The following is a 13,491-nucleotide window of genomic DNA, read 5'->3' as shown; positions in this document are numbered from 1 at the left end:
GGCAGATGGGCTGCAACAGCAGAAGGCCATGTCAGATTCCACTTCTGTCAGTCAAGAATAGAAAGCTGGGGTCACTAAAACTGGAAAGCTTAAGACTGGAAAACATAACCTGTTCTGATTAGTCTCGATTTCTGCTACAGCACACAGATCACTCCAGAATTTGGCACCAATGGCCTGAACCCACGGGCCCAACAGGCCTTCTATCAACAGGCTGGTGGAGGTGATGTAATTGTGTTTGTTCTCTGAATACTTTGGGCCTGTTAATACCAATCCATCATTGCTTTTATTACCACAGTCTATCGGAGTACTGCTGCTGACCATGTGCCTACCTTTACGATCACATTTTACTTATCTTGTAATGACTACTTCAGCATTAAAGCTGGTTTGAGAATCCTCACCTAGCATCAGTATAGCTCCTCCACGTCTCCCCTTGGAAATCCAATCGTTTTTAAACATGGCTTAATAAGTTATACAAAACAACAGAAGACATGTAATGAGCGTTGTTTTGTGCAGAACCGCAGTAATTCTTATTAAATCCCATATGATGCAAAAGAATTTTAACAGCCTTGAGTAGCATCTCAGAAACCACTAATTTTTCATGTTCTAAAGTAGCTAGAGTGAAGGTGTACTGAGAACGGACCTCCCAAGAGCATAACAGAGGTGTCCCGTGGGCCATTGATGTCAGATGGGAAATTTGGCAAATTGTCGACCAGTTAACCTGTATAATGAATACCTTTTGTCACCTAATACAGTGCATGCCACAACGTCTCGCTAGCGTCGCCTGAGCCAAGGCTGGTTATTCCCACTATTAGGTAGATGGTTACGAAATATGGCTGTGAGAATATGACTGTATTCATTTTGGATCATAAACATTCCTCTTCCATGCTGTGTATGCACATTAACTTATGTCAGCAGACAGTGCACGTTAAAGTAGTTGCAGTCACTTATCAGAAAGGGTTTTTTGTGTAAACTGACAAAAAACACAGTGTTTTTTGTCCAGTCAAATCCAGTCAAAAGTAAAATGTATGCATAGACATATTCGGTAGCCTACCAGAGGACAGCCTGAGCAGGTGTTTCCGTTCTCACAGGTTCTGACCCGGGACTGGACTCCACCTCCACAGGGAGCGCTGCACTTAGACCAGGAGCTCCAGGTCACCCAGGACACCGGCAAAGGACACGGAGTATTCTCATTGCATAACCTGCAAAAAACAAACACCCACACACCTCTGAAATGTCAGTTTAGCAAAAAAGTTACATATTTACATTACTTTTTTTTTCTCTTAGCCCGGTTGGAGCTACCAGGCAAGCCAAGCCAGCAAGTGCCCGAAGCATTTACTTAACCAATTATCATCAATGTATGACATTGTTGTCTATAAAAATGGTTAATAACAAGACGTTCAGGCTTCTATTACTAACTTTATCTGTGTGCCATCTTTTGTTTATTGGATCATTCGTTGCAACATGAGACTTCAGTCTCAACGTGAGTGAGTAAATTACTAGCCAGATCCATGAGGTGCTCATTTAAAAACAGCAATAGGGAATCTTAAAAGTTTAGCTTAACTTCTGCCCATTTTTAAACAAATATTTATCCATGTGATTTGAGACATGACGAGATTTAGTCACACACTTTTCAAAATCAATTAAACTAGTGAGGTATAAGCTTCCCTATTGATACCTCAGCATCGTAACTCCAGTGAAAACTACAAGAGCTGACTTCAGACAACAAACATGCCCTGGCTGACTAAGGAGACATTGGACTACACCTGAGACATTATCTATTTACTATTACTTTTCCCCTGTACGTAGAAACTGAGCAAAGTAGCACAGAAACAGTTGTGTTGTATCTCACCTCTCCTCTCTGGCTTGGCCCACACATACTCTTCCCCCGTGTCGGGGGGCAGGGTTATTGCAGGATCTCTGACGGACCTCAAACCCGACACCACAGCTGGTACTGCAAGGAGACCATGAGGACCAGGGGGTCCAACCACCGTTTCTATACATACAAACATAGCTGTTAAACTTAAACAGCTCAACTGAACCCAGAGAAGAAAAGATCTATTTATATTAATTATTTCTCACCTACACATTATGAAAACAAGCAGGAAAAGTTCAGATTCGAAAGTTACAATCCATGGATTTGTAAGGAAAAGAAGAAATTGTATGAACTACTTATAACCTTTTGCTGTTCTTAATGCTGGGGCGATATTTTACATTTTTGCTGTATTTATTCACGTCAAAACAAATACAAAATGCCAGAAGTGCAGATTTATGCTTGTTGATACTGAATGTAAATCCAAAATAAATGTATTAGAAACCCCTGACACACTAGGCCTGTGTACTTGCAAAAACTTGGCGATATGACACAGATCACGATACAGGAGTTACTATATTATTCAGGAGTTCAATATTATTCAATACTGTTAGCAAGAAATTCTTTAAAAATCTAGTTTTAGGAAACAGTGCACAGTGCTCAGTGTCCCAGGCTGCGTGTTTGTACTGGGTGGGTCACATTCTTTCCTCCACTGAGTGGCTCTAATAGGAGAAGTTCTTCCTGGCACTTTATCAAGATAGCTCAGTTTAATACACAGTCTATGACCTTGCAGTCTGCCAGTTCACCAGCCAATCTGAGCTGAGCTAGGGGATTTACACTGATTGAATAAAGTTCACCTCTATTATCCCCATGCACAGTATATTTTGGTGAAGGAACCAACATGACACTGCAAGGGTATTTAAAAAAGAATCTAACTTAATAAGACCACGAGGGAACAGTATGACACCCTGAAATACTCTTCAGCTTGACGGCAGAGAAGGCAACTATAGTTCAAACACTTTTGTTCTCCATCATACAGAGGAACCATTATACCAGGCAATTCAAGCTTTGGAGTGTAATCATTGAAATGCTTATTCGTGCTGTTCTGGTTCTACATATAAACATTGGGTCTTATTCACCAATATCTTCTTCAGAATTTTCTTGGATTTGTTCTTGAGAAAAGTCCACATGAGAACAGCCCCTTTTTGTTTTTTTTTCACACACCTGGAGCAGTTGGCCACCTCTATTGCTGGACCCACACACTCTGAACCTCCACACTGAGGAGCAGGGCTATCACAGGAACGAGATCGGCATTGACAGGCGCTGGTATTTTCCCCACCGTCATTGTGGTTACATGATTGCCATGGTGACCATGACCCAAAAGCACCATCCTGGGTGAGGTTTCGCTCCTATAAGAGTCAAAATCAATTAAGCAACTTGTGAACAATTCAAGTATTATGCATATAGACACCTGCATACACACACACACACCCCTGAGATACCCCAGGGGGATTTACCCCCAGAAATCCAGTATCTCATTACATTATTAGAATATGTTATTTGGAGTTTAAATAAATTACGATTCTAACAAGAAATACAGTGCATCTCTAAGTCTACTTCGGCACACACAACCACAATCACAGGCAAGACTGCTGACTTAACAGTTGTCCAGAAGACGGTCATTGACACTCTCCACGCGTAGGGTCAGCCATAGAAGGTAATTGCTGAAAAGTCTGGCTGTTCACAGAGTGCTGTATAAAAGCATACTGATGAAAAGGTGTCTGGAAGGCTATAATGCAGTAGGAAAAGCTGCATGAGAAACAGGGACAGCCGCAGCTCTGAGAGGACTGTCAGGAAAAGTCGATTCCTAGGAAGAACTTGGACTGAGGCTGGTGTGAGTGCATTAAGAGCCACCACGCACAGAGGTCTCCAAGAAAGGGGCTACAACTGCTGCATTCCTAATAACAAGCCACTCTTGAACCAAAGACGTCAGAAGTGTTTTACCTGGGCTAAGGAGAAAAAGAACTGGACATTCATTTCTGGATTCTGATCTTACTCTAATAATACTATTTATAATAAATATGTAATAATAAATATTCCAATCATTTTTGCATTTCTAATTTTCATGAGCTGTAAGCCAAACTGACGAAAAGTAAACAAAAAGGTTAAAATAGGTCACTTTACATGTAACAAATACAAAATAAGGCCGTTAATTTGTTTTCACTATTTTCATTTTAGATGCATTAGTATATACAGTCATGTTTCGTACTCTTATGCAAATCTCTTGCATGCAATAACTGCTTTAAATATGTGACTGAGAGACTTCACCAGGTGCTGAGGATCTGCTCCAGTGATGCTTTGCCATGCATTTAATACAGCCACCTTCAGCTCTTGTTCGTTCAGTGCCTTGTTCCTCTACGTTTGCTTTGTAATTTTTGGTTGACTCCCAAGAACTTTCTATTTCTTGGAAAAACACCTGTTGCCTTAACAAGATTGTTATCTTGCTGTAGGATAAAGCGCCGCTCATTGAATTTGGAGGCTTTACTGGACCTAGATACAATGTTCCTATACACTTTAGAATCCATTGTGCTGCTGTCTTCAGCTGTTACAGTAATACAGTTAAATCAGGATAAGCGTGCCAGTACCTATTCAGTATTCAGTACCCTTCAGTACCCTAAATGCATAAACCGTGACAAGGGTTTGGTGTTTCTTTTTTGTCTCTACTCTTTCATGGCCTACAAGTCCCTTTGCGATTACTGAGTTCACTATCACGATTTCTCTTCTTAATTATACTTCACACAGTTGATTTAGGTGATTCCAAGGTTTGGCCGACGTCTAATAATTCTATTTACATTTTTTAGCTTTGCAATTACTACTCTGATTTTCCTTGGCACAGCTCTTGTCCTCACGTTGAACAATGGCAATTACAGAGTGTTTTAAAGCTTAGAAGCAAGACTAGCTATCTGATGTCTGCACTAATGAAGCAATGGAACACACCAGAGTAATCAGACTCCTGTGAAGCCAAATGTCCCAAACATTATGGTGCCCAGAAATGAGGAGGACGCTGTTGTGATTTAAACATGGTGAAACTGAAATGTAACTAGCTTTCAATGAAAGTCTGGAATGTGTACTTTAATCACACCTGATTGGTCGGATTAATACAAACTGTGGAGCGTGTGTGTGCACACATGTCTCTTACAGGGCAGTGTGTAATGTTCTGGATCCACTGGCTCATGTTGGAGCTTTCCTCTATCGTACTGCAGCGTTTCTGTTTACGATCCCAGCCACAGTACGGATCCCTTGCATCTAGACAGTCACTACGAAAAAAACACACACACACACACACACACACACACACACACACAAAGTTAATTAACCATGTGACACACACATACAGTGTTTTTCATTGGTATGAGCAAGTATGATGATGTATGCATCATCAAGTAGTGGCTGAGAAAAAAAAGCACCCAAAATAGCCAAAGTAACTGATAATGAGATTCAGCTAAAGGTGAAAATGAAACGGATCTAATCTGGGCTTGAGACGCACAAACACACATAAAATAATAAGCCTCTTTAAGCCTCACTGAAATGTAAATGATGCTCTGTGGCACAGCATGTATAAAACAAAAAGGAACATGCATTCGTAAATGTGAAAATAAATAAAGGAATTTTTAATGGTTTAATTTTTTTTGGCCAGCTATAAAAAAATGCAGAAAGACATTCATCAACTTGGGTCTGGTAATGAATGCAATATTAGCCAGGAGAAGTTTAAATTACTTCTAAAAGCTAACAGATAAGTCAAACAATAAAGCAACGCTGGGCAAAACTAAATGAATGCAACTGACAGAATTCCAATCAGCCAAGAATACTACGACAGAATAACAGAACTACAACAGAAATGACGACCAGCTGAAACAGTCGGGTTGAATTCTGATCTAAAAGCCAGGAGGAGCAGAGAGGAAAGGTCTCTACATTTCCACCATGTCTTTCTTTCCTCAGTCTTACTGCTAATAGATCTCAGAACATCTCCACTACATCCCCCCTATCCCACAGTCTCCCACTGAACCATCAGCTCATTACTGAGGGATTTACATCTCTGTGGAAAAAAAATGAGACTGCTCATTTTCACTTTTCTGACAAAAAAAGCTTACAATCTGAGAAGCGGCAGGCTTAAGCACCTCAGAACAGTTATAAGGACAGAACAGTTCTGAAGAAAATCCAATTTACTCAATTTCCCTCTTTACCAAATGCAGTCAGATGGTTGCTTAAGTTTTGCACTAAGGCTAACAAGTGGAAGCTAAGATCTTACCAATTGCTATCATTTGAACTGTGTCGAATTGTTAAGCAATTGCTCATATACTTGCTTATGTGGTTTTCTATTGTCTTTAAAATTTCAGAAAAAATAAGTCAAATAGCTCACAGCAGTAGTAGTAGCCACCATGAAAACTTTGTCCAGAACCACATAAGCATATTATAGAGTTTGTTTGCACCCTTTTTATTTTTTTCCTCTCTTGGCCCTTCATTCCACTGTCCTCTTGTTCTTGAGTCACCCCCCACCGCAATCCCCCTAAAACTATGTGAATGTGTTACCCCTTGTGGTTGAACACATTCATATGTGTTAATAATATAGAAAAAGAAATTAAAAATAAACTAAAAATAAAATAAAATAAATAGTCCTGTGCTGAGTGGTGGTGGGTCAGCACATACTATATACACATACAGGTCTAAAAATGTGAATGTGTAAAGATGAAGGATCGTAGTAACTAAGTGCTTTCAGTACTTTGCTTAAAAAGTATCCCTGCCAAAAAACAAGCAAACAAAAAAAAATCTAACCTAAAAAACTAACAAAAAAATCTAAGGCAAATTCTGGTATGTTGGTCAAGTAGAACTACAGCAACACCAGACCAGCACAAACCAGCATAAAGCACAATTAGCCTAAGAAGTTTAAGTGTTTTTTTTAAGTTAGTAGTTTACTAACTTTCAGTACTTTGCTTAAAATTATATTTAAAAAAAAACAGTTCTGGTTTATGCTGGTCTAGTGTTGCTGTAGTGCTGCTTGTGTTCAAAAGCCACCATATACTGGTCTGGTAACAATGTATGCAAGGCTATGAAGGGAAATAGTAATAAATATGTAGTGTGTTTCATAACCATACTGTATTTCTCACCCAGTTTCTACTTCTTATCTGCCATCTGTACGCCACACTTTATTAACACACACATACAATCATTAGGGGTTTATTCACACACAGGGGTTTAGTCTCAGCATCTAGCTAACAAACTGACAGCTCCAGGCAGCTGTCACATGTGGGTTTGATGCTTAATGCTTGATCTTGACAGCCTTTCAGTAAAAGTTGCTTTTATCTTCAGTGCTCAGCTTCATGTTAATTAGAGTACTTGTTATGAGGAGAAGAATTTAACCGAATAATGATTAAACATTACAATTCTCAACTACTGTTATGACATACACACGTGAACAAAATTGTTGGTACCCCTCGGTTAATGAAAGAAAAACTCACAATGGTCACAGACAAATCTGACAAAAGTAATAATAAATAAAGATTCTATGAAAATGAACAAATGAAAATCCGACATTGATTTTGAACCACGCTTCAACAGAATTATTTTAAAAAGTAAACTAAATAAACAGGCCTGGACAAAAAATATGGTGCCCCTGAAAATAATGTGACCAAAGGGACATGTTAAATCAAGGTGTGTCCACTAATTAGCATCACAGGTGTCTACAATCTTGTAATCAGTGGACCTATATATAGGGCTACAGGTAGTCACTGTGCTGTTTGGTGACATGGTGTGTATCACACTCAACATGGACCAGAGGAAGCGAAGGAAAGAGTTGTCTCAGGAGATTAGAAAGAAAATTATAGACAAGCATGTTAAAGGTAAAGGTTAAGCAGCTTGATGGTCCTGTGACTACAGTTGCACATATTCTCCAGAAATTTAAGATCCATGGGTCTGTAACCAACCTCCCTGGACGTGGCCGCAGGAGGTACATTTATGACAAAAAGAGACGGATAATATGAATGGCAAGAAAAGAGCCCAGAAAAACTTAGATTAAACTAAGATTAAAGGTAAACTTCAAGCTCACGGAACATCAGTTTGCACCATCGGTTGTTGTTTGATCCAAAGTGGACTTCATGGGAGACGACCAAGGAGGACACCATTGTAAAAAACAAATTATAAAAAAGTCAGACTGGAATTTGTTAAACAACATGTTGACAAGCCCCAAAGCTTCTGGGAGAATGTTCTATGGACAGATGAAACAAAAATGGAACTTTTTGCCCAGGCACATCAGCTCTATGTTTACAGAGTGGAAAAATGAAGCATATCAAGAAAAGAACACTGTCCATACTGTGAAACATGGAGAATGCTCTGTTATGTTCTGGGGCTGCTTTGCTGCATCTGGCACAGGGTGTCTTGAATCTGTGCAGGGTACCAACAATTTTGTCCACGTGTGTAGGTATACTAAAGCTCTGTTGGCCTATAGCTAAATGGCTTTTAGGGTTTGAGTGCTGTTAATTCAATCAGGTGTTAATTCAGTGTTTGAAAATGTTTGAAATTTAAGAAAGAATGCTATTTAATATGTTGAGATACTAAACATTCTGTAAATTAAAAACATTTAATCTCATCTCAATATGACAATGTAAGATAATAAAATGAAAGCATCCACACTATTGGACTATAACGCAAAACACCACACACAGACATTAATTGCAAAAATCACAACCAATAACACCCTTCAACAGTACAACTTCACTATACTGTTTGCTTTATTCAGTGTAATGAATACTAGGCTATATTGTGTGCTTTACACACAGTGTAATTAATACTATGCTATACCGTGTTTGCTTTATACACAGTGTAATGAATACTAGGCTATACTGTGTTAGTGTAATGAATACTAGGCTGTATTATGTTAGTGTAATGAATACTAGGCTACACTGTGTTAGTGTAATAAATACTAGGCTATACTATGTTAGTGTAATGAATACTAGGCTATACTGTGTTTGCTTTATTCACAGTGTGATGAATACCAGGCTACACTGTGTTTGCTTTATACACAGTCTAATGAATACCAGGCTATACTCTGTTTGTTTTACACACAGTGTAATGAATACTAGACTATACTGTATGTGTTTTATTTACAGTGTAATGAATACTAGGCTATACTGTATTTGTTTTACACACAGTGTAATGAATACTAGACTATACTGTATTTGTTTTATACACAGTGTAATGAATACTAGACTACACTGTGTTAATTTCATAAATACTAGGCTATACTATGTTAGTGTAATGAATTCTAGGCTATACTGTGTTTGTTTTATACACAGTGTGATGAATACTAGGCTATACTATGTTTGCTTTATACACAGTCTAATGGATACCAGGCTATACTGTGTTTGTTTTATACACTGTGTGATGAATACGAGGATACTTGTTTACTTGTACACTGGTATAGACAATATATCATCCCGCACTAGGTTTATCTATGCTGAAGTCAAAACTCTGGTTCTGTATCAACTCTGACTGCAGTGACCTTCAGGCGACAGTGCTTAGACTTAGCAGCACTAAACACGTCTTTCAGAAAATCGCACAGAACCTGTCCCAACAACTTAAAAATCATTCAGTGTAGAGGACAGACTGATAACTACAGCCTGAAACTCATTTCTTTCGCTATATAAATGCAGATATTTCCAAAGCACACCAATTCATATTCTATCTATTTTTAAACAACACTGCTCAGTTTATAGGTATTCTATTCATAGCAGCTGGCAGACAAGCTGAATAGTGTGATTTTAGAAATGACCCAGTTCAACGCTCACACAAACCTCTCTGTCTTGCTGTCACTCTCAGGCCAGGACAGGGGATTTATGTATGAATATTATATTCCAGACTGCTCATAAATACAGCCATTCACTTCATCTCCAATTCCTTCACGCCCTCTCTAACTCCAGGTACATTACCACTAGCAGACAGGAACAAAACCGCAGTGCGATAAAAGGGAATGACTGTGTTATGGTGTGACAGATTGGAAAGTTTAACACCACCTGCTCTGAATAGATATTTTTAAGTAAACAGAAACAAGCTGCAGCAATAAGTTTACAAAAGCTGACACTGTTGTCTATTATGAACCATATGTCAGTGTGAATTTGTACTATCAACACCCTTTTTAAAGCAACATTGTGTAGCATTTTAAAAAGTATAATAACATCTTCAATCATTGTGATGCTCCACTGACTTGTAATAAGGAGAAAAGCATCTATGTCACTGCAACTCTGGGCTTGGCATGCTGGGTACTGCACTATGTGACTTTGGACAACACTTGCGAGAACACTTGTGTAACGAGTCATATTGGTATATTAAAATACTACCACAGTCCACATGCTTTTCACATTATTTCACTTTCAATAACGGTTCGGTTTATCAGCTTGTCCATAAATGGGTGGCTCAAAGCGTAAATTCTACTTTCTGACTGTAGGGTGAGTGAAGTAGCGGAAAATACCAATTCTTGCATAATGCTGCTCCAATATGACTCAATATGCTTTATAATGGCCATATGGTACATGAGGTAATTCCAACAGACTGCAATACACTATAGGAAGCCTAAGAGGTGATATGGCTTTTTGTTTTAGTTCTTTTTCCAACTTGAGAGACAACTGGTCTGAATGGTCACACCGTTCTATAAAACCTGATTTTATTTTCATAATGGTGGTGGATCACATAAAAAATTGTTTGCCTATAGTACCTTTGGGTTTGGTAGTTGGAACATCTCTCCAGCGGTATCTTTAGGACTCTGCTATTCAGTCCCACAAACAGAGACCTGTCACTCTGCAGGATCTGCAGGTTCAGGATTGGCTCCCATTTATCCTCTGGGAGGAGCTTCATCTCTTCCAGGTAACACCCACGTAGACTTTTATTGGATGTGGAGAGCGCCTTAATGACGGTGCCATATTCTGATTGGTTTAAAAACAGAGAAAATACATAGTTATATTCCCTCCACTGATTTCTGAAAGGGGGGGGTTAAATGTTGTCAGAGTCCATGTTTTTCGAGAGTGTAGTTGTGCAGTTTTTTTACTCTTGAACATTCAGTCTCAACACACTATGCTTGATTTGCACAAATCTGCCAGAGATTCTAACCTGTGCCAATGTAGATAACGTGGTAAAGCATGTCTCGGCCTTGCACAATGTCGACTGCTAGTTTTGAAAAACGGACGTTGTCCTGGCTGATTAAGGGATCGACAGAGATGGGCTGCACGATGTCATTCATCAGGAAAAGTCGCTGAGCATCCTGCAGACTGCGCTCTGTTAGATTCCCACCAGGACCACCATCACCTACTGTGCCACACTGAGGAAAATAAAAACAGAGGGGATATAGTGGGTGAGAAACAGGGCGAACATAGAACAGAAAGAAATAGATGATAAGTATAGGAGGAGATGAACTTGGATGAGAGTAGTGGAAAAAAAGGTTGTGACAGTGCAGGATTCCATTAGAACAGAGATTTGTGATACAATATTGTAATATAACATTGGTGGTACCTTGGGATGAACCACAGGATCTGGGCATCGACGTTGGACACTGGGACTAGACAGTGGTAATAATACTTTGAAATGGAATGCTGAAAATGTACTTTGGACAGGGATGCTGGCGTGGAACTTTGAGATGAGACATGTAAGATGGTGAAAAATGGAAAACTGTCTGTTGATAGTGTGGAAACAACCACCAAAAGTAGTTTTGCCAGTTTACTGGATGAAATCTGTTGTATGTATTGTATGATAATGAAGAAAAATATAAACCAAGACTAAAAAGTAAAAAAAGTAGGTAAAAGAAAATAAAATAAAATTAAAGATTAATTAAAGAGCCCATCACCCCAGTAAAACTGAGTGTTTTCCCAGCATTGCTCTCTTCCCTCTCTACACCAAGACAAGAAGTTAAGGCTTAACTCTCAAAGTCTCAACAAATTGTCCTCCTGCCCAAACCGACCTATTTTTTTCCATCCTAGAATTTTATAACACCATAAGTGTTACAAAATATATAGGGTGTTATAAAATTTAAATTAGCATTCAACACACTCAGCTTTTACCCCCTATATGGAAACATAGAACATACATTGTAAAAAGAAAAAGTACTTTGAGATAAAAGGTGTGAAATAGTGTATGTGTAAGAATGTGTGCTGTGATGTGGATAATGTGTGTGTGATGTACAGACATCTTGGAGCCTAACTTGTTTTGGCGTAGAGATAATTCAAGATAAATGGAACATCAAATCAATCATGCTCTACTAACTGATTACAGATTCTGTAATATCATTGAATAACAAAGTTGGATGGTCTCATACAGACATGAAGATGATTATTATTTTGGTATAGGAGATGGGAAGGGACGTAAAGAGGGACAATGAAAACTGGGATAGTACACGATGATGAGATTTTGGAAAGAGACAATAAGATGTGACATTAAGTTAAACCATTGGAAGTGTACATTGAAATGGGACACTTGAATGAAATGTTGATACGGTACCGGGAGATGGCAAATTGGGACACTAAATTAGGTGCTTTGGGACAGGATATTGGAATGGAACCTTGGGAAAAGACACTAGGCTGGATCTATGGGATGAAACACTGGGACAGGACACTGGAATGAGACATGACAAGACTATTTACTTGAATTAATAGGCGATAGGGAATATAGTTCCACCAACAGGTAGGACACAATATGTCTATAGATAGGAATTCTGAATACAGTGATCTTTAGAATGGTACTTCGAGATACTACAGTTAAGGGTTGAGAGTCAAAGCAGATACCATGGTTAATAAGACACACAGTGTCAAGTATTTCTGTACCTGAAAGTTGGGGATGGGGTTAGGGGTGGATAGCCAGCTGGTCCGGGGGTTCTCCTGGTAGCGGAACGGTCCATTGAAGGCCTGAGTGATGGCACTGAGGTTGAAGGCACACACTGCAGAGGCAGCAATGCTGTTTCTGCCAAACAGACAGACAAAACTGTTACAGACAGGCAATATTATTTTCAAATTCACACTAAGTAGCAAAGCCATCATAGCCTTGCCATCATGTTTTCAGCTACTGCTAAAAACATGCCATCAAGTAGAAGCCATCAAGGTAAGGACAGGGTTCTATCAAAGTTTTCACTTTCCATAAACACAGCTAAACAGAAAAATCAATGTCCAAAGCATCAGAATATGCGGCCCTGCTACTCCATCCAGCACTAAAATTAGGGTTACTCTTGCTGTGGATATTAGTTGGATCCTACTTGCATGGTGATCCACAGGGCACTGGATATATGCAGTTTTAAAATACAATAAATACTTTCTCTCAGCAACCTACTGCACACCGTTCACACCACAAAATGGGTAAGAAAAAAATCTACATTCACTTCTACCACATAAAGCCAAATATCAGCTTTTTTTGGATTATTAGTAACAATATGCGATTTTTGGTCTGTTAACATGGCATAAGTGTGCTTATTCTCTTCTTTTCTTTATTGGAAACAAGTATGCCAAATATTGTCCAAAAGCTCCCTCGGCCTGCAGGCCAGAGTTGGAAACAGTCTCTCAGTCTATGTTTGTGCCACATATTTCTTCACCCCGCTGAAAAAAAGCTCACATTGTGTGCTGCTGCCATATTTGAAGATCAGAATCAAGCATAAC

At 39.0% G+C, this 13,491-nt stretch overlaps 1 protein-coding gene across 2 annotated transcripts in view; it reads right to left on the bottom strand.

The window, feature by feature from the left end:
• The window catches only part of sema5bb (sema domain, seven thrombospondin repeats (type 1 and type 1-like), transmembrane domain (TM) and short cytoplasmic domain, (semaphorin) 5Bb), an 81,403-nt gene that overhangs the window by 9,716 nt on the left and 58,196 nt on the right, over positions 1-13,491 (bottom strand). For both annotated transcript variants that reach the window (XM_072683998.1, XM_072683999.1), the window contains 7 exons: positions 12,670-12,805; positions 10,967-11,174; positions 10,575-10,782; positions 5,010-5,127; positions 3,035-3,219; positions 1,850-1,993; positions 1,052-1,199 (listed from right to left, as the gene is read on the bottom strand). In XM_072683998.1, the coding sequence (XP_072540099.1) occupies positions 1,052-1,199; positions 1,850-1,993; positions 3,035-3,219; positions 5,010-5,127; positions 10,575-10,782; positions 10,967-11,174; positions 12,670-12,805 (1,147 nt within the window). The remainder of the gene's footprint in view (positions 1-1,051; positions 1,200-1,849; positions 1,994-3,034; positions 3,220-5,009; positions 5,128-10,574; positions 10,783-10,966; positions 11,175-12,669; positions 12,806-13,491) is intronic.

This window comes from Salminus brasiliensis, chromosome 7, assembly GCF_030463535.1.
Source record: "Salminus brasiliensis chromosome 7, fSalBra1.hap2, whole genome shotgun sequence".
NCBI classification, from domain to species: Eukaryota; Metazoa; Chordata; class Actinopteri; order Characiformes; family Bryconidae; genus Salminus; species Salminus brasiliensis.
The sequence above is the reverse complement of the archived record's forward strand: the minus strand, read 5'-3'. Positions and strand labels throughout refer to the sequence as shown.